Here is a 27,361-nt window from a genome sequence, read left to right as displayed (position 1 = left end):
GGGGAATCTTGTTTCATTAGATATACTAGGAACAGAGCTGTCAAAAAGACCAAAATGAAATTGATGCATCAGTTCCTGTGGCTGGAACTATTGGTTTCCAGCTTCATGCTGATTTTGCAGTGTATTGAAGCCGCTCGAGATTATTCCAACGTTCCAGCTGATGAAATCATTCGTGGCCTCAACAGGAATCAAAACACATTGGAAAATGTAAGAGGCAGCGTTGGCTTCCTTGAGGCTCGTAAGATTTCTGACTTTTTGTTGATTATTAGAGAATATTTGAAAGACAGTTTGATTTATCGGAGGCTGCTTTGAAAGAGATCTTGGTATGCGAGAAAAATGACGTGCCAGAACAAAATTGATTGATACTAATTCTTTCACTAGTTTAATCGCATAACGAGCAGATTGGAAGCTCTTCCAGAGAGAATGATGCTTTACTTCTCTCCTACGGAACTCATGGCACGACCAAACAAGCATCAACCTTTGAAAATCCTTGAGATGTTTCGGTGAATCCGTCAGACTTCCCTTAGTCCCGTCGTAAATGTCGAACTCATCATATTTAAGTTTTAGTGCCTATCATTCGCTGGTCGTAACGCGAGCATCCTTTGATGGAACTCGGGTTAAGAACCTACAACCAGAACTAGTGCCTATGACATGGAGACGACGTTACAAAACGAGCTCTAGAGATTTGAATGCAATAATAAGTCGGCATCGTGACTTGTTCAATTTGTACAATGAAGCCGCCCTCAGCTTGGAAGCAGCCCAGAAGTCGAGTAAGTGTCTTTGAATAATTGATACATAGATTTTTCCACACAAAAGATAAAATATAATTCGCGTAGGATCTGTCAATCGACGTCCTTCGAGAATCTCAAACCCTGCTGCTTTTGAAGTCGGAAAACTTTATGACTTGCACCATCATTTGCCTCCGAGCTCGGAGTCTGCTCTCGTTGGCTTTTCAAACGCAAAGAGCCAAGGATATCCAGAACAAGAAGGCCCTTCAGAGTACGTACAGATTAACGATGATGATGACAAATCTAGGAACATCTTGGAAAAGGCGACAGTTGTTGTAAACCAGGTAAGTGAAAGCATCGAGAGATCAAGGTTTACTCAGCTATGCCAATGCCAGCGTACGGATTGATTAGGAGATCAAAAGGATTGACTCAGGAAAAACGACCATTAGCAAAAAAGCTATTGATAGCATTATGGTATCTACCAGCATTTGACCGATTTGGTTGAAATTACCAATGTGCATTTGACAATCACCCTTTACCAGAGCCCGACCCACTTGCAAACACTACTAAATGCTCGAGTTAAAGGACTATCAAGCACTCTGGCAAAAAAACTGCCGTGTCCCGATGAATCCATACTTAAATCACTATCCAGCGTCGCTCTCGTATGTACACAGAATTGAGAAAACGCTACATCACCACATGTAACGCCAATATCTGCTTTAACCATAGAGCTTACCACAAGTTTGTGGCTGCAAAAGCCATGAGATCTATTGCAAAACTTCACCGGTCTGATGATTTGGTTGATGAGATTGAAGATCGGAACTACCGCATCAAAGAGTTAAATGACTTTGTAAACGAGCATGAAAATTGGATACCAACCATACGAACAACACTAAGTATTCTCGCAGACAAACTGAAAAGGCTTCGACGAACACTTGAAAGGGCAAGTAAATTATCGGTCCCAAGTTCCATTATGTAGATCGATGCTCATGTTTAAATTGATAGGAAATGACCAACAAGAAATATTCTGTCGAGCTAGCCTCAGTAGAACAAAAAACGGTACGAAATTGTCCAGCTTGAAACAAATCTAGACGATTCTTAAACAATTTGGTTTAGAGAGCCCACAACTTAAAAGGATTGCTAAAAGTCCAAGATACTGTCTTGGATTACAAACGGCTGAATGAACATCCACATCTGCTTTCTGACGAAGAATTAGTAGTGGCGAGGTATGAGAGAAGCCCCTTGGGAAAACGTTTCTCAGCTCTCAACGTTCGACTAAACTTTAGTGAATATCATCAGTTTGTGCTGACGAGAGTAAAACGACTGCAGCTAAAGCTCGCAGAAATCTTGGAATCTCGGAAATATATGTCCAATGACCTTCGAAGCTTACTGTCTGGGCGAATGGACGCTGTCGTAAAGATGATGAAACATCACAGGAATCTGAAACTTCAATATGATGTTGCGTTGAAAAGTGGTCAAGGGGTGGAGCGCAACCAACAGCACCAAAGTAGAATTGACGGTGTGCCATCATCTCGACGTAATACTGGTATTGATCCCTCCACTGCTCAAGTTTTGGCTACTCGGTATCGAGGTATTCATCCTCTGTATGAGCTGTCACAGAATAGTCATTCAGATGCTAGCGAAGATACCACAGAGTTTAGTCAGTCAACACAACAGTCAGCTCAACAGTCATCGCAATACAATAATCGTCGAAGGAAGGCTGAAGAGTCATCGGATGTCGATTCTTCTGACACTTTTGATGGCCCAAGAAAACGACAAAGAAAACTTAGAATATTGGCCGATATCATGGATAGATCAGGACCAGGAGGTCAAACTGTATATTTCAATATTAGGCCTTCTGATCACACCACCATCAAACGATATTCACCAAACATCCCCGATACCGATGGACGCTCAATTCCTTTTAATGTGGTAAATAGTAACGATCTCGAATCTCCAATCGTCCAAGAGTCATCGTCATCCCAGTCTGATGATACGGATACGGAAGCTGAATCATCGCAGTCTGATGATACGGATACGGATGCTGATTTGTTGGAGGTTGAAGAATCGTCTGGAACTCAGTCGGATCAATCAAGCAGAGGAAATCGAAATGCAAATCGCAGTAGTAGGCCGCATGATCACACCACCATCGAACCAGATTCGCCAAGAATCCCTGATACTGATAGACGATCAATTCCCATTAATATAGTAAATAGTAACGAGCTCGAATCACGAATAATCCAAGACTTATCGTCATCGCAGTCTGATGATACGGATACTGACTCGTCGATGGTTGAAGAATCTTCTGGGTCCCATTCAGATAGGTCAATTAGACGAGTTCAAACTGAAAATCTCAATACCAGGCCTTCTGATGACACCACCACCGAACCATATTTACCAAACATCCTAGATAGACGACCAATTCCCTTTGATATAGTAAATAGTAACGATATCGAATACCCAATAATCCGAGAGTCATGGTTATCGCAGTCTGACGATACGCATACTGAATTGATCGTGTTTGAAGAATCGTCCAGGCCTCAGCCGGATAGATCAAATCGAGGAATTCAAACTAATGTAAATATTGGGCCTTCTGATCACACCATCATCGAACCATATTCACCAAACATCCTCGATAGACGACCAATTCGTATGAATAGCGTATATAATAACCAGCTCGAATCTGCAGCAATCCAAGAGACCTCGTCATCGCAGCCTAGTGGTGATATGGATACTGATGTTTTGGTGGTTGAAGAATCGTTTGGGTCTCGGTCGAATAGAGCAAATAGAGGAACCCAAACGGAAAATCTCAATATAAGACCTTCTGATTATACCACCATCAAACCATGTTCACCAAACATCCCCGATCGACGACCAACTCCTATTAATATAGTAGATAGTAACGACCTCGAATCGGCAATAATCCAAGAGTCATTGTCACTGCAGCCTCGTAATATGGATACTGACTTGCTGATGGTGGAAGGATCGTCTGGGCCTCAGTCGTCAACACCAGTCCAAGAGTCCAGTAAGACGAAACCCATGTCGCTACAAGTCGGCATCGAGAAATCGTCTCATCCATACCAGCAGCAATCATTGTATTGTAAACAGTATTGTTACGATGAAGATGCCCAATTGGACCTTCTTTTTCAATCAGATGACGAGCTAGCCACTCTTGATACTATCTTGTCGGGTGGAACCGATATTCAGCGAGAGCAGAACGTATGTCCTGGGTCGGATTGGTCTCGAGGAGATGGCTTTGGTGTTGAGTACATGGCCACTAGTAGCTTTGATCAAACTCGACGTGACATTCAGCATGATATCGAAGATAGAAGATTTACTAGTCACGACTTAGCATTCGCCGACTCATTGTTAGGCAAGGAAGATCGCGAAGATATGACGTCTGAACGTCTTGACAGTCTTGAAAGCTCGCCTAGGATAGCAACTGGACGTAGGAATTGGATCTCTCCAATATAGTTGAGTTGTTGACTGGTGCAACTTTATTGGCGACTGCGTGTTCAACGAGTTCGACGATAACAAATACGATTGGCATAGCGTTTATAGCATCTAGTGATGTCGAAGGCATCTCAACAAGGTAGCTAGAAAAATTGGTAACAGACACTGGTGGAGCTGTAGGTGCATCAAACACCGCGACGGATGCCGCACTCCATTAAAGTAAGGTAGGTGAGTATGGAAACAACAACCTGAGACATGCGAAGCGAAAATACCTGATGTTTAAGTGACACTTTCTCGTCATCCTCATCATCAAAAACAAGACCAAGCTCGCGTCTTAAAGGTGCAGACTTCACCGTAGAATCCGTTTCCTATAAAAGTAAATTGGTGTAAGTTTTGGATAGAATCAGAGCCTAGACTAGATACTCAAGCATACCTGACGCTTGGAGGAGATAATGAGTTCCTCATCATCACTCAAATGCAGTCCATCTCCGCTCCTTGAACCACATTTTACAGAAGATTGATCAGGTCAATTGCTCCTCCTCTGGTAATAAGTTCTGATAAGAGGTGTCTGTATTGCGCGCATATCTGCCATTGTTGTAAAAAAGGGCAGTTTGTTGCTCATATGGCTCTTTTTACGTGTTTTTGCGGGCAAGAAACAAACTTCGCTCGGCAAACCACTTAATGGACGCAATGTAGAAAACAACGAGAGGACAAAACAAACTACGGAACTCTATTGCACGGACGTGGAAGCAGCTTAATATTTCTAAACCATCATCGAGTCAAGACCACTCTCCTAGTGTTCTGGGCTGAATTCATTGAATGCAAAGTTGCAGGATATATACAAGAATTATGAACGGGTTGAAACCAGTGTGTACAATGTGGTGAGGTATGCATTTTGGGGGTAGTAGACTAGTAGATGTCTCACAATTTGTAATCGAGCTCCTACTTTCTATTCTTCGACATCAGCAATCCTTTAAACGACATAATGTCACTTGAACTCAAGCAAGAATTTAAGGTTGAAGATAGAAGGACATCTGTCTTCTTCTTGAAAAATTCCGAGTGCCGACCTGGAACCAACCTTCAACGTTTAACCCCTATGATTGACGTAAAACTCCCTCCTGGTCCAATCATTCCCGAAACAGTAGTGCTGTATTTAAGGAATTCTTTAATCCTGTTCCAGCAAGTCCATGGATAACTCCACTTCTAGTCCATATCCGTGGAGCCATTGGATACCATTACTGTGGGGACTATTGGTTCTTTATGTCGTATCGGCTATCGTGAATGGACTTTTGCTAGCAGCATTGCTGAAAAAGAAATATATCTGGAGATCTCGACACTTGTTCTATCTCAACATTGCTTTTGGACACACGATTTTCATTTGGATGGAGTTGACGCTCGCCTGTTTGTATTTACAAATCGACAGCAACAGCGGGTCACAAGGATTGTGCTACTTCAATGCCGGGGTGTTGATGCTTTGCGTGCAAGCAAATGTTGTTACCTTGATTATAGTTGGGTTAGACCGATGGTTGATTATTGTCAAGGTAGCTGTTGGGAAGCGTTGAACTGAATCTCGTCACGAAAGGAGTACTAACAGTGAATAACGGTACTGAAGGGAGTGAATATGAGTCCAAGCTATATTGCTCTTGGTTGTGTCTCGGCTTGGGGATGGTATGTGTTCACATCAAGTTTGGGAATCTTATTGAACGCCTGCCATTAAGAGTTCTAATTACCACCCCCACACCATTCAATTCCCAGGGGTCTTTTCTTGCTGGGATCTATTCTAGTGAACCAAGACGTGATGTGGCAAAACCCGCCCTTCTTTTGCTTTAATGACTGGTCTTCAAGACAACCGAACTTGATTGCAGAGACAGTCCTTCAAGTTGGCCCAATATTCATTGGCTTATCCTTGACATTCCTCTTCTACGTTCAAGTGATTCAACATATCAGAAAGACGAAAAAGAGAATGCAAGATACACAATCAGAGGCCGAACGACAATACAGGAGACAACCATCACACCTTGACGCTTCTCGCAGCCAGTCTGTTGCAACCTCAAGCACTTGTATCAAGAAGTCTAAGACAGATCCAGAGGTTGTGATATGCAGGTGAGCCTTTCTTCGCGATTTAAAAGGGCAACGCAAGAATCGACAGCTTCCTTCTCTAACATATTGCATTGCTTGAACCGGTCACAGAAAATTCTCGCTGTTGACCATCGTATCACTCACCATTGCAACGCCTCAAGTGATTTGGCTGCTGTACGAGCTGATAACGGGACAGAAAATGAACGTCAACTTTGCCGCTGTCGCAATGACGCTAACTGCAGCGCAACCTCTGATCGACTGTATGTGTATATCCCATTTTTGAAGAACTTGCCTTGACTGATGCCTGTATTAATGTAGGCTCACTTATCATATACATGGATCGTCCAATACGGAACAAGATTTTAGCATGGCTTGGACGCAAGGTGGAGGCAAAGACAGAGACATCTGCAACTCCTACACATCCAGCGATCTTGGCCAGCCGTTCAATGATATAAGAGATGAACTAGCCAAAAAACGTTGACAAATCCCATCCTGTGATTCGCATGATTTCTGCAATCATTGTTCTTTGATTCTTGAGCGTGCATCGCACCCATAGTATACTATAATTTATATGAAAGTCGTAATATAAAATAATTAGTCAAGACCTTGGTCTTCGGGTGCCGTTTTGCTCTCCAAATTACCAAAAGTTGCATTTTACGCCGCAATAGGCACTATGAAGAAAACGAAGCTCGTGCCGATCGTGCTAAGGGAGTTGTTCAATTGAGGAAAAGCAATAAATCAATGGAACCCTCATAAAGCTCAAGACCTTATGTGATTAGATGCAAACTTGGACGTGATGCGATGTTTTGAAAACCGCGTTGAAAACAGCGTTGAAAACAGTGATTTGTGCTGTTTTGGTGAGAAGGAGTAGGTATTGATTATGGTTCTTTTAGCTGTAAATTTTTTGATTGTAGGTCGTTTAAGATTTATTTCGTGTTTTGGAATATTGATGCAAGAGTCTCATGAGCTCGTTTACAAGTTATAGTCGTGGAACCCTCGTTTCACCTATGTCGTTGCAAACAATAACAGCTCGTTTTTTGTAATTACAAACAGGCTAACATACGTTTTTTGCTGATAATAAGATAATAAGTCATATTGAATTGTGTGGTTGTTTCGAAGGTGTTTGTGACAAAAACGCAACAATTCCAAAAGTTTGCCGCGTGTCTTTGGTTTTCAGAATTATTAAGAGCCTTCACGTAGCGATGGCTAGTAAAAGAGACTTCCCAAAATGTAGATTACAATACTATCAAAATTGCAGGCTTTGGAAAATTCTAATCCTAACTGCGTGATTTGCTGCGTTTTCCCGGAGAATTGGCAACCTTCACACCTTTCGCAGGCTTCACCCCTTGAACGTTCGGTATCATCTGAAAGAGAGAAGAAAGTACAGGAATTGTGTCGAACTGTGCTCACAAGGCCACTATTGACCCAACGTTTGACCTTTGACCGCTACAACACCTTCAATCAACGTAAAAAACACCCAGCTGCTAAAATGTCTGACGACGAAGACAATGATCTCGACCAATTCGAAGACGCACAAGATTCTCCGAACTCCAGTCCCACATTAAACGTAGATGACCCCTTCCCGCATATTCCTCATAAGCGATTGTCGACTGTCAGTTCGATGGCATCTGAAGACTTTGCAAAGGATTTGCCTTCCTTTGACAAGAAGGCTATCAAGGCTCTGCTTGAAAACGCTGATGAGACGCTGGATAATGATATCAGGGATGTCGAGTTGGGGACTGAATACTTTCTCAGTGAGTGCATCTACTTGTGGCACTTTTGTGCCTGAACACGTTATTTTAAAACAATCAAACCTAGATTCGAGATTTGACGATGCAGAATCATTATTTCTGGCTAAATATTTAAGTAGCATGTACTGCACACATGCTTATGCCATTATCTCTGTCTTGAAGGCACGTATACACGACTCAGGTTGTCATGTGTGCCACCAGATTTTCTAACCACACCTTTGACAAAATAGTCTTTAATGACATTCGAACCAGCTGACTTGGACAAGGCATTCAAGTCTCTGAAAGCGTCTGTGTATATCAGCTCACAGATTCGAGCAAAGCAGTCAATCCTGTCACAAATGTCTAGTATGGTGGGAGGTCTGGACAAGGAAGCTTCGAGGATAGCTGGTCTAACTCGTTTGCAAAAGCATGCGGAACTTAATTGTAGGTTGAACCGTAGTTTGTTCTGTTCCGCGGTGTGGTTTGCGTATTTTTGTGACCGTCTTATTTACGCGTTCACCCATACTTCTCTCATAGTTGCAGAGGCTTATCTCCTCAAAGCTCTCCTATCAATTCTCAGCGACTCATCAATGGTCGCCCTGGTCCGTGAAGGCCTCCATATAAAAAACGCATACGGGATCTTCCAAGCCTGTTACCGTTTTGTCGAAAACGTGCTCGAAGAAGCCGAAACGTCAGGAAAAGACGCTGACGCTGCACTAGCACAAGCCGGTGTAGATGAGCATTTCCTGACTGGAGTGTTGCACGGTGTTGGAATGTTTGAAATGATATTCTCGTTACTACCCGGACGAATATTACGAATATTTGAGATGATTGGATTCACTGGCGACCGAGAATTTGCTATTTCTCGTCTCGAAATTGGTGGTGGATGGCCTGTGCATGATCGGTCGATAAAGGGTACTAGTGGACGTAAGGCTAGTAAGGCTGCATCGTCGGGACGTCGTCAGACGATATTCAAGATCCCAAAGGTTGCCACGTCGACTTCAGGTGGAATTAGAAAGTTTATATGTGATTTGAATCTGTTAGCATATCATGTGCTTATACCTGCATTGCTGCCATTACCCGATATTGATTTGGCGTTCGCAAGGGAGATTCTGGACGCGCAGCTACAGAAGCATCCAACGTCTTTTATATTCTTGTTGCTATCGGGATTGTACGAAAAAATCCTTGCTCGTCCTGCTATTACCGCGTCGAGATTGGAACAAGTACAACAATATGGAGCAGAGTGGAAGCAGCTTATTGATATCACATACTGGTATGATATAGCAAACAAGAATGGTAAAGCTGAGCGATAAATAACATAGCAACTTCTTGTAGGGAAATGGGCATTGCCAAAGCAATCATGCTAGATTGGTCTGGAGCAGCGAACTGCTATGCCCACTTGTATGCCGTGAATAAATGGAGTAAAGCAGTATATAGATTCCAGCAGGCTGCTTGTATGTATCAGGCTGACGCAGAAAAGTACAAGACTCAGGTCGATACCATGATGAAGGAGATTGCCAAATTGACGAAGAAGGTGGCTGGAAAATCTATTCCGGTAAGAACTAGCAAACGCAAGACTTGATTTGTATAGGTTATCGACATCATAGCTTACTTTTTTGGTGCACTAGGTCGAGAAGTTCTTTGCCCGTAAATCCCGCAAATGGACTCTCCAAGGCGGTCGTCTCCTCCTTCCCGGATTAGAATGCCTCTACATTTGGAATGGCTTTGACTTCATGCCCAAAGAACATTTGTACCAAGCTCTAGATCTAATCAACGACGCACTCAGGAAACTCGACAGCCAACTCCCACCATCCGCCGACCAAGATAAACCACCATACGAAACATACTTTGATGATTTATGTCTAGCCCGCTTCTTCAAAGGTGTTGTAATGAGAGAACTAGCCATGCCAACTAGCGTGACATTGATACCCATGGTCGAAGAAGCCAAACTGCGTCCAAACACTGAACAAGTGAATGATTTGAAGGACGCTGCTAGAGCACTAGACTTTATCAAAGTGGTTGCACCCAGGATTCATCTAGATCACTATATATTGCCATTCTCTAGGTATGAACATGGTCGGTTGGCTATGCGGATGGGCGATTATGGGAAGGCTCGGATTGAGTTCCAGGCTGCGTTGAATGGAGGTTTTGCTGATGATGAGGATAGTAGTGGATGGCGTGCTGGATCTCGCAAGTATTCTCTGGAAGGATCTATACAAATACGAACACACAATGCACTAGCAAAGCTGGAAATTTTGGAAAAGACGATTTCGTAATGTATCTGTAACGTGTTATTTAGTCTAAAACTGTGATACCTCATACAATTAAATACCAAATACTAATACAATTACTAGTATAATTACTCCGAACTTGAAAGTTTGGACTGTCCTTGACGCGTCATCAACCAGACAGGTTCGAATCGTTTCATATGAGAAGAGAGATCAAGGCGACGCTATATTTGTAGGTACAATAATATACCAATTTCCATTTAAAAGACGCGTCTTGGCCGTCTTTATTTGCTTCGCGAGGCCAACAAATGTTTGCAGTCTGTAATGCCGGAGAGCCAGAGCTAGTAGAGTAGATCGAAGGATCCTTTTGACGCGTAGTGGATTGCGAATATACCAGGTACCAAATGATCCGCTTTGCAGCATTGTTGCAAACAAATTGTGTCCTCGTGATAGAGTCACTCGTGATTCGTCATATCATCCAATCTTCCCACAACAGACGGCAACAGATAAGAAACAGAGAAGGGGAGGCTTAATACTCTCTCATATCAAACATGACTCGCATAGGAACCGTAATCGCTCTACTAGTCGCAGTAGCCACAGCAGCTCGACTCCCATCCGACAATCTGCTACGAACCCAACCTCATCGTCAAGGGCAGTCCGAGGCAGCCCCTCTCTTGTCGGCTGCCAATGCAAACATAATACCAAACTCATATATCGTCGTGCTTAAGGAGGACGCTGAGCTGGACGACCACTTGTTATGGTTTAACTCATTCCTGACCGCTCAGTTAACTCGTGGCATTGAAATCAACTCGCTTAAGCATGTCTACTCTATCGACGATGGATCTTATAAGGGTTACTCGGGTATATTCGATGAGGAGCTCGTCGAGACTATTCGATCTTCTCCTGAGGTAATTGTTGGTCGTAACGTCGGATGTTTTGTTTGGATGATTGAAATGGGGTTAATATTCATGGACGATAAGGATGGATAAGAGTGTGGAATGATGCACACACAATCTCTCGTTATATTCATATTTATTCCACCATCATTATGCAATTGACTAATCCTTCGTTCCCATGTCTCTCCTCACACAGGTCAAGTTTGTAGAACGTGACCAAATGGTATATGCTCTTGATGTCGAACACAATGCTCCATGGTATGCGCTCTAGACCACATAAACCATCTATTGACCATCAATTCCCTACCTCTGATCCATTGTCTGTCGACTCCCTTCTCGAAATTTCTAATCGTCCACTGCGCACGTTTTAGGGGCTTGGCTCGTATCTCTCACAAGGCCCTAGCATCTGAAGCCATGGATTATCTCTATGACCATGCCGCTGGTGAAGGTGTCACTGCATACATTGTAGACACTGGTGTCAATATCAAACACGTTGATTTTGGTGGTCGTGCCGTTTGGGGTGCTACCATTCCTGAGGGTGATCCTGATGTCGATGGAAATGGTCACGGTACTCATGTCGCTGGTACTGTCGCTGGTTCTAAATATGGAGTTGCGAAGAAGGCAAAGATTGTTGCCGTCAAGGTATGTGTCGTGAAGTTTGGTCGAGATCTAAATCTAATGTTCTTTCTCTAACAATTACCTAACGTATCGCTAAATTATCATATCATCCTCTCAGGTATTGCGATCCAATGGATCTGGTTCATTGTCTGACGTAATCAAGGGTATTGAATGGGCCGTCTCTGCTCACAAGAAGGAAGTAGCTGCAATGGAAGACTCTGATGACTCAAAGGATGAGCAAGTCAAACCCAAGAGCAAATTCGGTAAATTCCCTTACCCAGAAGATCCCAAAGATCCCAAAAAGCCCAAAGAACCCAAGGAGCCAAAGGAACCCAAAGATCCCAAGGATCCAAAGGAACCCAAAGATCCCAAGAAGAAGGTCCGCTCTGTAGCCAACATGTCATTGGGTGGTGGTCGATCTCGTGCCTTGGATTTAGCTGTTGATAAAGCTGTAGAAGGTGGTGTCTTGTTTGCTGTAGCTGCTGGTAACGATGGGCAAGATGCCTGCAACTACTCTCCAGCTGCATCCAAGAATGCTATAACTGTCGGTGCTACTTCTTCCAATGACTTTATGGCCTACTTCTCCAACCACGGATCCTGTGTTGATGTCTTTGCTCCTGGTAAAGATATTGAATCTGCATGGATTGGATCCAACACTGCTACAAACACTATTTCTGGTATGTGTAAAGTGATGAAAGCATTTTATTGTAATGCTATCTAATGGAATGGAATATGTTGCTAACACTGTTTATGCCACGTTTCCATAGGTACCAGGTAAAATTCGAATTTGTTTTTTTGCAATTGTTTTGGCTTGAGGTGAAGCCAATAGCCAATGAACATCAAAGCTAACCCCTCATTTAGTATGGCCTCACCGCATGTTGCAGGAGTGGCAGCCTTGCTATTGGGTGAAGCTAAATACGCTGAAATGGGTCCACGTGCATTGAAGGATGCTATTATAGAAATCACTACTCGTGGTGTTGTCCAAGGACTACCCACTTGGACTGAAAACGAAAACCGATTGCTGTATAACGATCCACCAACTGCTCTCTAAATAATAGCATAGCATGGAGACCATGGTCTTACAGGATTGTATAGAGAGAGTGTGAAAGGGGTTTTTAAAATTGAAATTGAATCGGTGGATTTGAGAGGGGGGATGATGTGGGTGTTTGTTGAAAGGAAAATGTGTGAAAATCTTATATATTCTCAGTAGTTGGTTCTTGAACTTGGATGCTTCTACTGGTCGTTTGTAAATCGAAAATATAAAAAAATCGTGAAAAAAACCATTGCTGTGTAGTGTAGCGCTGTGTTACGAAGTTCGAATTCGATTTCAGATGATTACGGTTTTGAGAGAGTATGTGAGGTCGTTTATATTATTGCTAGAGTGTCCTTCAATAGATATACAATTTTTTGTGTTGGAGAACACGTATATAAAATCCCCGCTTACAGAAGGGTGATATGCCTCGCAATCCTACTAACACCCTCCATAACCTCCAATATCGCTTGTCTATTTACACCCTGTGCTATCGGCGCCACAACCTGCGGTATAGCTCTACCACGATTAGCAACAGCAGGCACCTCCTCAGTTATCTCAGCAACCGCTAATGATATCGGTCCTGCTACAGGCGATCTCGGCAGTCCAGCCGCTCCTGGTGATGTAGGTGATGATGGGCCAGCCATCCCACTCATTCTTTGATTCCTCGAACTCCTAAAATTCAATAACGATACCTCATAATCTGGTGGTTTATCCGCGTATACTATTCCATATGTTTCGTATACTACTGCTGGAGTGGTTTCTGTTGTGGTTGTCGGGAGGGGTTTGTACCATGGTGTATATGCTAGTAGTGAGTTGCTTTTAAGGGATTTACGGATTGATGTGAGGGACGGGAGGGCTGGGATATGGATGTTGGTGAACCAGTGTGTTGGTGATGGGGAGAGGGATGTAGATCGTGGTGGTTTGAGAGTTGGATTTTCAGAGTTGAGGACTTTTTGGGATGTCTTTATCTCTGCAGGTGTGTGGTATGTGGTTGTGATCTTCCATTGGAAGCGGGCCGAGAGTCTGAATATCATGACTGGTGGGATGATGAAGATGTGAGTGAAACAAAAGTCAGATGCATTCCACGACTGTTGTTTCAACGATAGAATGCAACACGCTTACATGGAGCCAGAATCGACATGAATATAAGCGGGACCAGTATCACAATTACAGTTGGACTCCATCCGTCAGACGGAGTGTTTAATTCAGGTGCTCGTGGATTGGCAATACTTATAGACGGTGTCGGAGGCACAAACGGCGATGGCACGAAACTAGCATTTAAACCAACAGGGCTCCCAAACAAGGCTCCTATAGATGGCAGCGTACATATATTCCTAGCGACATCCGTACTATTATCCACGCTACACGTCACATTCACATTCGACACTAGATTACATCCATTGACTTGTGTCGTCGTATTAGCCACCCACGATGTGGTGTTGAATGACTCCGTGTAGTCGTATACACTATAATAGAATCCACCGCCGTTACGTCCGTTTGTTTGTTCTATACGGGATATGCAGTAGCTTGCGTCGGAGGACATGCAGTAGGCACTGCGAGTGCAGAGGGGATTGCAGCGGTTGTCGGGAGGGTTGAGACAGTCGGGTGTCGTAGAGAGCGGGGATATTATGCAGAAGGCTAGGTCGCTGTTACTGCCAGTGTATTTGGGGCAGGCTTTTGGGGCAGCCATTCTGTGTTTTCAAACCCAGCTAGAGTAGATTTTGTGACTGTATGGGCGACGAGGCCTCCTACGACCGGTATGATGAGAGAGAGAGAGAGTGGATCGTCTTCTGGTAGGCCTGATGTACCAAGGTTGGGGGTAAAAAAAGTGAGCGAACTGTGCAAGGGAGTGATGTTACATGGCAGCGTGTCGGCCACAACAAGTTGCATACCTTCGGAATGTGGTTTATGGATCTAATAGGTATGCCTTTTGTTAGATTTTGTATAGCGATTGGTAGTTGACGGTGTCTTTTCCTTCAACCACACACATAACCAATCTTTTTCGCTTTTGTGACAAAGTCTTTCTCACGTAAACAGAAGAGTCCCAAGTTTTTGAATACGTAGATCTGCTATAGAGGTCCGTGAGTTAGCATTTCGCTTGGAGTTTCGCACGTTGGGACTGGCATTGCTGCAAAATGAAGACACGGATGAGCAGTTCCGCGACTTGGCCACATCTTATTTGTGGAGAATAAAGTGAATATATTCGTTCATATTGTGAAAAACTACCGTGAATACCCGTACATTTAGCAGCTTGACCGGTCCTTGATGCAAAATTCTTGGATTGTTTTGTCTTGTTTTGTTGCAGGTGAGGAAAAACACCAGATCAAAGCTCAGAGAGAGAACAAGGCAATTAGAGCCTGGAACAGATAGAATATCTTGTAAAACAAGCAGTGAGCAACACGTAGACTGTACATTCACTATTGCCAGCTATTGGATTTCTCAATGTTTTCAAACAGATCTAACCTTGTTGAAATTAACATGTAGGAAGGAACCATGAATTTATCTGCAAACTCGCTCCCACCCAAACTTACAGGTCCAATTAAATCCATCCTGCACTTATGCACTGACAAACTCGTATGGACTGATCCACCATCCCCATCTCGCAGTAACAATCAATCACAACAAAACATATTGCTGCCTTCCGCACGTGTACGAGTATCATGGTGGGGTGAAGATCCACCTGGTGTCGTATTACAGCCGTCAATCACTGGCGCCGGTGTCGTGAAATCGCCACGGCCATCGTCATTGCCCATACTTCAATCCAGGATACATGGGAATAGTGTTGCTACACCACCACCACCGAGTACAGCAGTCGCAAAAGATACCATAAAATACGCTGTACGGTGTGGAAAGAAACAATTCGCTCAATACTTAAAAGATATGGGGAGCTTGAAACTACAGATCGTGACTGGTGGACGTGTTGTTGGGATTGCTAGTATCAAGACCTTGAATTCGCTTTGTGAAGAGTCGGAACATGATGGCATCAATGGGTTCTTTCCTGTTATGTCGGTGCAGCAGAGTCCGTCGGGAGAGATACAGACGCTGGGCAGAAAGTTGGGAGAGTTGCACGTTGTTGTTTCGTTGGAGGCTGTGTCGGGTTCGATGATTAGCGCTGGTAGTAGTAGTCATAGCTTGCCGCAGGTGGCTCCACGTCAGGAAATGGATTTGGCGGATATGGTCGTTGAGTCAAGGCAACCGCCTTTAGTGAATGCTTCTAAAGTTGAAGTTACGAGGATGGATACGCCTGCAAGTGGGGTTGTGGATGCGGAGAAGCTGGATAGTATGTCCCGAATCAACTTTCCGTGAAATTGCGTTTTTTTTGCTAAAACTCTCGCCTCACATTTAGGTTTCATGAAGGATTCATCACTGAGCGATATACAGCTTCCACAATTACCTGATCTAGACACATCTGTCGATCTTGTAGCAGCGGGAAACACCACTACAGACTCCGTCCAACGTGACTTTGAAATAGAATCGTATCAAGAAAGTGACGATTACACATCATCAGATCCACTTGATGTCGAAGACGACGTCATCATAGAAGCAATAAATTCACGTGCCGGACGGTCACTGCTTGATCGCCGGCTATTAAACTCTCGGTCGAACGATATGGTTGATATTCATGACGGGAGTATAGAAGATCGTGATGATGAGGACGATGAGGAAGTGTTGCAAGGACTGGATCTTGATGATTTGTATAGTGAGGATGATATTACGCCTAAACAGCTAGCCAAGGAGGTTGTGGCAAAGCCGGTAGCGCAAGTGCAGCCACAGGAGCCGCCGATACATAGTGGTATACCGTTGTCGATAGATACATTGACTTCGTTGGGTCGAGTAACAACGGCCGTGATTCATATCGCCAGGCTTGAATTGTTACCGTCTGTCTTGTCACCGTTGACTACCCACTATAATATAAATGTAACTCTGCCATCATCTACGCCGCCAACTGTATTACTACCTCCAAATGATGACAATATGGTAACTGCACCTGCTCCGCCACGGTTAGGATCATACAGACCCTCCACCGCTATTAACGCTAAGCCACCAACACCTGTAACTGTATTGTTTGATCGCACTCTGAAACTACCCATCCGGTTTGATGAAACGAGTATCAAGACATGGATGGCAAGGCCGTTACAACTCAAACTCGAAGCTTCACAATCGTTTTCTCGAGCTTCTGAAATAAAGAGAACGCGACGTGTGTGGTCTGGTACCGGGTTGATTGCTGGTAAAGTTGTTTTGGAGGCTATGAGGAATAGATGGAGTGGTCCGGTCAAGATATGGACTGATATTAGTGATTCAGCTGCAGTAGTAGGAGGAAGTGGTAAAAAGGCAGTACGAGCCAGACGTGAAATTGGCGATATGATTCTGGACGTGTCGCTAGTGGAAGAGTTTGTTGGGCATTCTAGTTATAATTCTAATCCAAAACCAGCCGTTACGTTTGCTGCCACTACGCCCCCACCCTCTAGTCCACGCCAACAACCAGCCGCTAGTATCGAAAACGCCAGTATAGCTGCACCACCGATATCGCCTGCTATAGTATTACCACCACCACCACAATACTTTTATTTCCGTGTCAGCACTGCACGTGCTTTGGCTGTCTTGCCACCTGTTCCTGGGAGCACGACATTACTTTCTGTATCTGTCAGACTGTTTACGCCAGGTCCACCTATTGAGAGTGCACCTGTTCAGTATCGGGCGCCGTTTGATTTAAGCACTGGAAAGGTTGGAGAGCCTACTGATTTTGCGTGAGTAACCGTCAATTAACATGCTGTAGCCGATTACTTTTTGCTCGTCGCAAAATCTCACATCTTATACCGTCAGATTTGTTTATACGGTGCCAGTCGCGGCCACACCAGAATTCTTCTCAAAACATTACAACAAGCCACTGATACTCGAAGTATGGGCTATGGAAACAGCACATGATGAAGGACCACGATTATTAGGACTAGTCAAACTCCCACTACATGCACTCTTGGCTGCCGCAGAAGCACGTCTTCTTGGTCCCAACAATTCATCACAAGAAGCTGTAATGGTGCCTGATGCAGAGTATGCTCTGATTGATCCATTCACGGGAAGTGGGAAAGGATGGGTTAAATCCTTTTTGGCATTTGGATCTTGGGCTGAGATATGTAGAGTTAGGAAGGGACTTGATGATGATAATGAGGGGTATAAGGCACGGCTTGCCGAGAAGCGGGAGGCCAAGGCGCGAAAAAATCAGGCTGCTGAAGCGTCTAGAGTTGAAGAGGCGAAGAAAGCCGCGGACGCAGCTAAGCTCAAGAGCAATAGTGCCGAAATTAGTCTTGAAGTAACCGTACATCGAGCTTGTGGACTCAAACCACTAGTAGCATCTGCAGCATCACAAACTTCTCAAGGCACCTACGGACCATTAGATCATGCCTTGGAAGTTGGAGCAAGTCCATACGTAGCGATGTATGTATTCGCACCCGATAATCGACCACGACATAACGATGCTCTAGATGATGCCACCACTTTAATACGAACCCGGACTCTGGCGTCAACGTTTACGCCAGACTATGAACAAACTGTAATTGTTGGGTTGAAGGGACTAGATTATGATATCGGAGAGTGGATTATGAAGGGTGGTGAGCTTTATGGTGAGATACGGCATCATATGTCTGGGACACTGGAAACGGATGTTTTGCTTGGTACATTCTCTGTCCCGTTGGTGAATGTGCTTACGAGATCATATGGGATCTCGCAAGTTTGGCTGCCAGTGATTGATGCGTCTGGTGGTAGCACTCCGGCAGCCGTGCAGGTATCTGTTAAAGCGCCCAATCTAGAAGATCAAGTTATGGGTGGGCTGGTTGGAACACCGTCTAGCGAACAAACAGATTTAAGAGCACGTCTAAAACTACAGATTGGTGAAATAATATTGCCGAATCGGGAAGTTGATGTCTTGGATTGGATGCGTACTAGCCAGAACAGTATCTTGGATCCTGTTGAAGAGGGGATCTGGTTGCGCTGGCGACCACACCATGTCGGAGCATGGCAGGAATCTGCGATACATTATATATCAGACCGATCTTCGCCGCTTGATTTGGGGTATCATGGGTTTTTGGACGTTGAAGTTAATCCAACTGAATTACAATTGTTGGATGTTGAGGTGTGGAGTCAGCCTGCTGGTACTCCAAAAGACTCAGAAATTGTTGGGTCTGCCGTTGTTGATTGGACGTCTATGGTCGACTCATTACGACGTGCACGACGACGCTCGAATAGTGTAGAGACTACAGTCGCTAAACTAGATCAGGATGCCATGCTAATACATCCTCAAAAAGCCAATTTAGGTGGTGCGCAACTTGATCTACATGTTGAGTTGCAAGCATTGAAACCTGTAGTGATGAATAATGTGTTTGGATTGACTTCTCCTATACCGCAACCGATACCGGCTCCACATCCAATGGCTGTTAAGCCCGTGCCCGTAATAGTTAATCCAGTGGCTACTGTACCAATCCATGTATCTATATTCCGTGCACAGCATATCCCGGCAGTGCCCGATCTGTTATCTGTCGAATCACCGTTTGCTGATCCGGGGACGACGCAGATGTCTGCTCCGCATGTGTATGTGACGTTTACGTGGCCGCAGCAACAGGGTGTATCTGTAGGACAGCAGACGTTCAAGACTCCCATAGCACGACCAGGTGGCAGTCCGATCTGGGAAGTTGATTTTGTAGTGTATGCGGAAAGGACGTTGAATGCGCTGTCTGCTTTACGTGGTACGCCACGTAGTGTACTTGATGTGCATGTGTGGCATAGTATAAAGACAAACCGTATATCAACGGCAGATGATGATGCAATCAAGATTGGAACTGCACGGGTTGATCTAAGTGCTCTTGTTAGCGGTGTACGTGAATTACATGGATGGTATGCTATTCAGCGGCAAGAAGACGTGAATGGGACAACGTGTGGTGAATTGCTCGTACGTGTTCGACCAAGTGAGGATTTGACAGTGTTGATGAAAGAGCTTGGTGGATCACCGTCTAGACGTGATGACGTACTAGTATCGCCTGATCGCAACACGCCGCCGGTTTTACTGCCTACTAAAGGTGTTACTGTTATTGTGCCGTCGCCGGATCGCCAGAATGGTGATAAAGGCACCGTGGCGGCTGCCGCTGCTGCTTCTGCTGGACAAGTAGATAGTGGCAATAGTCAGACGGTCGATACGTGGGTGTGGAATGGATCTGCTTGGGAACATAAACGAGTTGAAGTTTCGGGGACTTCTGCTGTTGTGCTTCCGACAGATGTAGTTAAAACTGATCAAGATCCTCGTGGTGGGCTGAGGAAGGCGTTAGATGGTGTTGAAGAGGTTGGGAGGAGGATTCGACAGCGGTTGGGAACTGAACCGAAGGAGTCAGTAGCTGTTGGTAAAAATGTAGTACAGCAGCCTAATGTCACTGAATTTGTGGCATTGCCTGGTGCTCCTGAAGTGTTGTGTCTACCAAATGAAGTCAGGCATCGGCCAAAGACGCCACAAGAAGTTTATGATGATGGGATGGTGATTCCACCTAGGCCAAAGACTCCAATCGTTGACAGACCGATAACTCCTACTGTTGACTTACCACCTAGACCGATAACGCCAGCTGTTGATTTGCCACCTAGACCAGTAACTCCCGCTGTTGATTTGCCACCTAGACCCAAAACACCGTCTAGTAGTATAGCACCACGATCAAAGACACCAATTACTCATAACAAATCACCTAGACCAACAACACCAAAACTGTTGAAAGCTCCAGTTATATTACCTCCCAGACCACAAACTCCATCTACATTTACACCACAGTCACCGATAAATCTACCACCTCGTCCGCGCTCCACATCCCCAACTAGCGGCTCTTGGAGACACCATCATCATAATCTCTTGCTGCTCAAACCAATGGCTCAATCAATGCCACCTAGACCAACGTCAGCATCTATGCAAGCATCTAGTCCGATTCCCCCACGGCCGAAATCACCGTCTAGGAATGTAGTGTCGTTGTCGCCTGCATTGTCGCCGACAAGTAGATATATTCCTGCTGTCTCTACCGGTGCATCTCCCATACAAGCTTCTCGAGAGGTATCTAGACCACGGACACCACAATCACCGGAATGGTTTACAACTTCCCGGTTTGGACGTGATACGCCGATTGTGAATTCTAAACTTGCGTCATTGTCGTCGTCCAACTTAAAGGATTCTGGAGTTAGTCCTGAACGACATGGTGTTGAAGTTTTTGAGTTGGATGAGGTATGTATTGTTGTATATGCTGTTTGAAGGCTTGAAGCTTGCTCACACATTTTAATGTCCTTTTTTGGGGGGCTAGCTCTCTGTATTGTCTGGCTGGGCAGATAGATCTGCTACCAATATAGAACCTCCACGACGGTTGTCTGTCGACGACGCCGAAGGAGAACAGGACGAAGAAGAAGACGCTCATGTCGCGACTGCAAACATCCTAGAACAGCTACATCAACTCAGACAGCAGACCGATGTAGCACTAGGTCGCATGCCATCACCACGTATCCCATCAACTATTGATGATGATGATAACGATGTTGAAAGTGAATCTGATCCAACTGAAGCGTTTGACGATGTCGATATTGGACTTGGTAATCAAGAAGAAGAGTACAACCAGCTGGACGATTTAGATAACGACGAGATGGAAGAAGAAGGTACAACTACTGGTGACGATAGTGACGATTATATTGTTGCGTTTCGTAGAATAGGTCAAAAACCAAGTGTGTTTGAATCTAGACCGCCACTTGCTGCTCTATCGTCTAGTATGCATTGGGCGAGGTGGAAGGATGATAAGGAGTTGGAATCGCTGCCGCTACCGAATGTTGGTGGTAGCAGTAGTGGTGGGAATACTGGTGGTGAGAAAAAGGATGGGGATGCTGCGAGAGTATCGCGTATGGCGAGGATTCTGTTTGAGTGATACGAGATCCGTGTATTGTAAGATTTGTGATTATAGATATACCTACTTAAGTTTCCCTGTAAAGAAAGTGTTTATTAGCTTGCTTTGTCGGTGTGGAGGGTTTGGTAGGCGAGGCCGGGGAAGTCCTTGTTTTGCAGTATAGTCGTAGCTGCCTGCTCACTCTTTTCACACTGGCTTGCGGATAGATCAGGTCGATGAAAGGCACAGCGTTGCCAATGGTCCGAGGCCACTGAGCGAAGCGAGCCACACCTTCACTTTTAACATTCCATAGTCGAAAACGCACTATACCGCTGAGCGACTCGCCGAATGATTTCTCTTACTTAAATTCTCACGTTGTTCAAAACGATAATAAACAAAATTGCATCCACATTCGCGGGTTTGCATCCAGTTAAATCCTGCGAAAATGAGAGACTTGTCTTGAAATAGTAATATCCATAATCTTCTACCCTGCATTCATTTGCAATCAACAAAAATGGCTGCTGTGGAATTGCGATTTTGCTATTTTGGAATTTGCGTCTTTACAATAAAAAATATACTGCTCTACCCAATACATGTTCCGAACTTCCTTTCTCATCACACCCTTCTCCTACTTCTTTCATACATCATCATCTCTTTATAAAACTTTATTCAGCACCATATTTCGACCTAGACGAAGATCCTAAAGAAGTTGGGTCTTGTGATGGGTACAACATGGGAGCAACAGACCCAGGCGCTGGCAAAGCAGGTGGCAATTCACCAATCTGATCTAACGTCAAGGGTTGTTGAGATGTCGGATATGATGAGGATGCGTCTTCACGTGGTCCTAGTTAAATACACGTGTCACTATGTTGTCGAGAAGAACAAAACTCCATTTCTTTCTGAAAATACCTTGGGGTTTAGGTCTCCCCCACTGAACACGCAAGACATGACCCTTGATGGTACAATTATTATACGTCTTGTCTACAGCAGATTGAGCAGCTGCTCGCGTAGCGTAATTGACAAAGGCACAATGTGATTTTGTCAAGACGACTACAGATTTGATTTCGCCGTATGCGTAAAAGAGATCTCTAATATCTTTTTCCGTGATGCCTTCTTCGATTCCAGTCAAGAAGATTGAAGTCACGGATTGGTCGTCCGGAGCGGTGAGAGTTGATGGACGGTCTGTTCGATTCACTATGTAGAGATTGAGGAGGAAATGAGGTTAGTAAAAGGCTAGCAGGTGGTTGAGTAGCGAGAGGAGGCTCGCCGTCTTCAGTAACAATGAACTAGGAGGCGAGGATTGTTTTTGCGCGACCAGTCCGCACGAACGTAACAGATTCCCCCACGACTCTCTCATCATACAAATCACGACAAACACTTACTCATTTTGGCAGCAACAGGATCATTATTCCCATGGTATCGATCCTTGATGTTTTGATGGGACAAGTCATTCTGCACTGGCAATTCATGCCTAAACGGACATTCATCACCACGTTTACATTCTCCTTTAGCATAGAATGAGCATAAATGAGCTCTGTTTCTCTTGTAGTATGGTTCGGATCTAGCCATGCGACGTAATGTTTCTTTCGCTGCCGAGTCTGCTTTTCCGTAGTCGACCAGACTTTCTGCTTTTCCTTCCAGCTGTTTATAAGTAGAAAGCAGTGTGAGAATTGACTGGTGACAAAAAGTACCTGGAAGATCGAGGAGGATGACTTACAGCCTTTTCAGCCTTTGCGACAAACACTTGCTTGTTGACATCGGAACGTGGTACATCATCATTCGTTTGTAGCACCGAGTCTCGCACTTGCACCGGCAGTCCTATACGTTGAAAAGTTAGTTGGATGTGGTTGAGAGTCGTAACAAAAGGCGACCTTCTAGTTCAACAAATGACCACCACCCATCCAATAGTACATACCAAACTCGAGATCCAATACACAAGTCTGGCAGACATTCTTGATTTTTGCACAAGTTTGGCATATTTCCGTCTTTTTGTATCTCATTCCAGCACCAGGCAACCATCTAAAGATGGTGAATGGTCTGCCACATATCTTGCATTCTTTTCCAAAGCCCTGTTTGGTCATTCGTAGGTATGGATTGTCGCCTAGACATGTGTCGCAGACTATAGGGAACTCTGAAGCTTCCCATCTAGGTGAATGTGTTGATGTTAGAATTGATATGAAAATGTTTGCTACGGAAGAAAGAGAGATACGGTACCCTTGTCGAGCCATAGATGTGATATACTAGTTGTGATGTAATATATTACTAGAATGGATTGGCTACTAGAAAGTGGGTCAGCTTCTGGTTGTTTTCTTTCAGCGATTCAGCATCAAGCGAGAACGAACGAGTTGATTAGAAATAAGAACTACCTCAAGGAGAAAGAGAGAGAAGAATAGAGAATACTTGTAGCTCTGCCTTGTTTACCAGTCTATAGTAACTAGAGATAAGCTACGAATGTCTCCAGTACCAGAAGCAGAGAAACCACAAGGTGCAAATGAAGTATGTGTAGGGCCCGACTCTGAACAAGCTGGAATCGCCGGTATGTCTTTTGATCTTGTTCTTCACTATCGCATTGATTTGGCTACTCTGCCTTGTCTTGAAGCTCAACTTTTGATTGTCATCAACTTTTGTGTGCTAGATGCTTGTGCTGGATGTCCCAATCAATCTATATGTGCTTCAACGCCAAAGGGCCCTGATCCTGGTATGTATTCAACGATGTATTGCTATTCAGGAGCTTATCTCAAGTCTTCATATGAAAGCTCTCTATCACATTACTAATAACCATACCACCATCCAGCCATTCCTCTGATCAACGATCGCATGTCTTCTGTAAAGCATCGCATACTAGTCCTCTCCGGAAAAGGCGGTGTAGGCAAATCCTCCTTCACTACAAACCTAGCCTTCGCCCTATCAATGAACGAGTCTACTCAAGTCGGCGTCATGGATGCAGACATTTGCGGGCCCTCAATCCCCAAAATGCTGGGTCTAGAAGGTGAATCCATACACTCTTCAAACTCGGGCTGGTCACCAGTATACGTGCACGACAATCTCGCAGTCATGTCCATCGGATTCATGTTGGGGTCGCCAGACGACGCAGTCATATGGCGAGGCCCGAAAAAGAATGGACTTATAAAGCAGTTCTTGAAGGATGTTGATTGGGGTGAACTGGATTATCTGGTTGTTGATACGCCGCCGGGCACTAGTGATGAGCACTTGTCGATTGTGCAGTTTTTGAAGGAGGCTGGCATTGATGGGGCTATTATTATCACGACGCCGCAAGAAGTGTCGTTGCAAGATGTGCGGAAGGAGATTGCATTTTGTAGAAAGGTCGGAGTACCTATTATAGGTGTAGTTGAAAACATGAGTGGATTTGTGTGCAACAAGTGTGGTGGTGAATCCGTCATCTTCCCACCTACTACTGGTGGCGCAAAGAAGATGTGTGAAGAACTCGATCTGCCATTGTTGGGATCAATACCATTAGATCCACGTATAGGTATGCATTCAGAGTGACATATAGATGTTTTTGTTGCTAATCAACGCTCAACCTTAGGCAAATCCTGTGACTTTGGCCAGTCCTTTTTGGACTTGTATCCAGATGCTGCTGCATCTATTGCATACCAGAACATCATCACCAGTAAGTATCATGAAGCTTGTTTTCAATGACCAGTAGTCTGACTTTTTTTATTCTTGTTAGGGATCAAAGAGTTCTGTGGTCCCGATATGGAATTGTAGTTTGCTTTATACGATTGTAATACCTCGCTTTGCATATATATCTTCTTCGTCAACCTTTAGAGTTTGTTGATGGAACTTTTTGTTCTTTCCTTTCGACCGCTCGTCCCAAAACGGTTGAAAGACAAAGCCTTCCTTACAACTTGGCAGTTAACCAATTAAGGGATTAGAGGCCTGCGATGAGGCGGTTTAGGCAGCGGATTGTAGCCCTGCTATTGCTGCTGCTACCTCATGCATTCGCTACGACCTATCTCTCATCCTGCGCTGACACGGACATCCAACTGTAAGTTGGTTTGGCAAGCATCTAGACGTACATTGGACTAACCACTGTATATACAACAGGACGGCGGCATCGCTAACGTTCACTCAGACAGCATCGGGAAATATACTAGGATTCTCTGGAACGGCCAATGCCACTTCCAGTTATTCGAACGAGACTCTTGGTGGGTCAGAATCTAGTCAACATGTCTAGCCTACACAACCAGCAGCTCAAAGCTCAACCCAAATTTAATTATATCACATTCTAATCCCATTCCCAACATAGTCTACATCACGGTCTCATCCCTTGGCCAAACACTCGCAACAGCACCCTCAAACTACACAATCTGCAACATTGCCTTCTGTCCCGCAGGCAATGGATCCTCATTTGGCCTCTCCACGTCATTCCCAATCGCAACCACCATACAGCCCATGGTCGCAATCCAGGTCCAGCTAACCCTACAAACAACACATGGACAAGTCGTTGGGTGTTTTGTCGCTGCTACTGATGTGCCCACGCCTACATACTCGTATGGAATGATATTTGCTACGGGGGTGCTCACGAGCTTGATTGCTGCGGTTGCGGCTATATCGTCCGGGTATCCGTACCTCGCGGCGTTGATGAGAGGTGTCAAAGGGGCGGTTCCAGTGCATGTTATACCGAAACTGTTGGATGTGCTGTTTTATTGTCAGTTTGTTAGTGCGACAGGGATGTTGAATTTGCAGTATCCGCCAGAGTATGCTACATTCACCACAAAGTGAGTTGTGCAAGTTTAGTCGTCTTTTTTTTGCTTGTCAAGGAGGGGAGAATGTCAAACTAACCACGTTCCTTACTCAGATTCGGATGGAGCAACCTAATGATCCAAACCTTGTCCCTAACAGTAACAACTGGCGTAACACCACTATCCAAACGAGCTCTCGTATACGATGGTCTAGCTGTATATTCCAGCACTCTAGGCATTGATGTCGGTAACCTGTTTGTAACAGTATGTGTCACTGCCGCCCTAGTTGTACTGTTGGTCTTGATTATATTGTTGATCTGGTGGGCGTATGTCGCAATCCGGGCTTCGCAGGCTAGAGAACAGAGGAAGGCTTGGCGGTATTGGAATCGGTATTTCCAGTTGTATATTGCTGGTGAGTGTAATGGTTGTTGTTGTCGAGCGGTTGTAGGACATAATGCATCAGCATAGTATCCAGAGAATTTCTTTTTGCCTTTACACTTCTGATCCACTCCTTTCCATACGTAGGCAACATGATACGAATCCTCCTCGTAGGCTTTTTCCCACTAAGCATCGCAGCCTTCAAGCAATTCACACTCGCAGCAGCTGCTCTATGGGTGAAAGCAATAGCAGCAGTCATATTCCTCGTATTCGCACTCGTAATCCCCGCCATAGTCACATGGCGCATCTTCAGCAACGGACATGTCCAAATCCTCTACCATCGAACATCCATCATCCTGCCGTACGGAGCGGTATACTCTGAATATGATCCAAGTCGATACTGGTTTTTCTTGATCCCATTTGGTGGAAGGTTGCTGGAGGGGGTGTTTATTGGTGGTGTTAGTAGTTCGCCTGTTGCACAGGTTGCTGCCATGCTGGTTATTGAGCTGGCTACGGTTGTGCTGTTTAGTGTGTTTAGGCCGATGAGGGATCGGTTGTCGAATGGAGTTGTTATTGCTGTTTCGGTGAGTGTTTCGAGTAGTTGGTTGCAGCATTGTTACTTTTTTG

The 27,361-nt window shown here is 44.6% G+C and overlaps 5 protein-coding genes across 5 annotated transcripts; 4 read left to right on the top strand and 1 right to left on the bottom strand.

Moving 5' to 3' along the window:
* Positions 1-6,144: 6,144 nt before the first annotated feature.
* On the top strand, positions 6,145-10,266 carry SmJEL517_g00442 (uncharacterized protein; the record flags this gene model as incomplete). Its single annotated transcript, XM_031166371.1, has 9 exons — positions 6,145-6,284; positions 6,372-6,520; positions 6,579-6,643; positions 7,597-8,014; positions 8,079-8,200; positions 8,242-8,434; positions 8,528-9,263; positions 9,326-9,545; positions 9,619-10,266. 9 exons carry the CDS (start codon positions 6,145-6,147, stop codon positions 10,264-10,266), a joined length of 2,691 nt encoding a protein of 896 aa, XP_031027664.1.
* Positions 10,267-10,769: 503 nt separating this feature from the next.
* On the top strand, positions 10,770-12,783 carry SmJEL517_g00441 (uncharacterized protein; the record flags this gene model as incomplete). Its single annotated transcript, XM_031166370.1, has 6 exons — positions 10,770-11,126; positions 11,311-11,372; positions 11,486-11,756; positions 11,851-12,409; positions 12,500-12,506; positions 12,594-12,783. The coding sequence occupies 6 exons, from the start codon at positions 10,770-10,772 to the stop codon at positions 12,781-12,783; spliced, it is 1,446 nt and encodes a 481-aa protein (XP_031027665.1).
* Positions 12,784-15,258: 2,475 nt separating this feature from the next.
* Positions 15,259-21,692, top strand: SmJEL517_g00440 (uncharacterized protein; the record flags this gene model as incomplete). The annotated part of the gene is made up of 4 exons (XM_031166369.1): positions 15,259-16,045; positions 16,112-17,513; positions 17,590-21,007; positions 21,084-21,692. 4 exons carry the CDS (start codon positions 15,259-15,261, stop codon positions 21,690-21,692), a joined length of 6,216 nt encoding a protein of 2,071 aa, XP_031027666.1.
* Positions 21,693-22,315: 623 nt separating this feature from the next.
* On the bottom strand, positions 22,316-23,878 carry SmJEL517_g00439 (uncharacterized protein; the record flags this gene model as incomplete). Its single annotated transcript, XM_031166368.1, has 6 exons — positions 22,316-22,494; positions 22,560-22,844; positions 23,033-23,291; positions 23,368-23,468; positions 23,566-23,795; positions 23,865-23,878. 6 exons carry the CDS (start codon positions 23,876-23,878, stop codon positions 22,316-22,318), a joined length of 1,068 nt encoding a protein of 355 aa, XP_031027536.1.
* A 223-nt stretch (positions 23,879-24,101) lies between these two features.
* On the top strand, positions 24,102-25,379 carry SmJEL517_g00438 (uncharacterized protein; the record flags this gene model as incomplete). The annotated part of the gene is made up of 5 exons (XM_031166367.1): positions 24,102-24,186; positions 24,286-24,348; positions 24,445-25,140; positions 25,198-25,281; positions 25,342-25,379. 5 exons carry the CDS (start codon positions 24,102-24,104, stop codon positions 25,377-25,379), a joined length of 966 nt encoding a protein of 321 aa, XP_031027535.1.
* Between the last annotated feature and the right edge of the window lie 1,982 nt (positions 25,380-27,361).

The sequence above is a fragment of the Synchytrium microbalum genome, assembly GCF_006535985.1.
Source record: "Synchytrium microbalum strain JEL517 chromosome Unknown SmJEL517_scf0002, whole genome shotgun sequence".
Lineage (NCBI taxonomy): Eukaryota > Fungi > Chytridiomycota > Chytridiomycetes > Synchytriales > Synchytriaceae > Synchytrium > Synchytrium microbalum.
The sequence above is the reverse complement of the archived record's forward strand: the minus strand, read 5'-3'. Positions and strand labels throughout refer to the sequence as shown.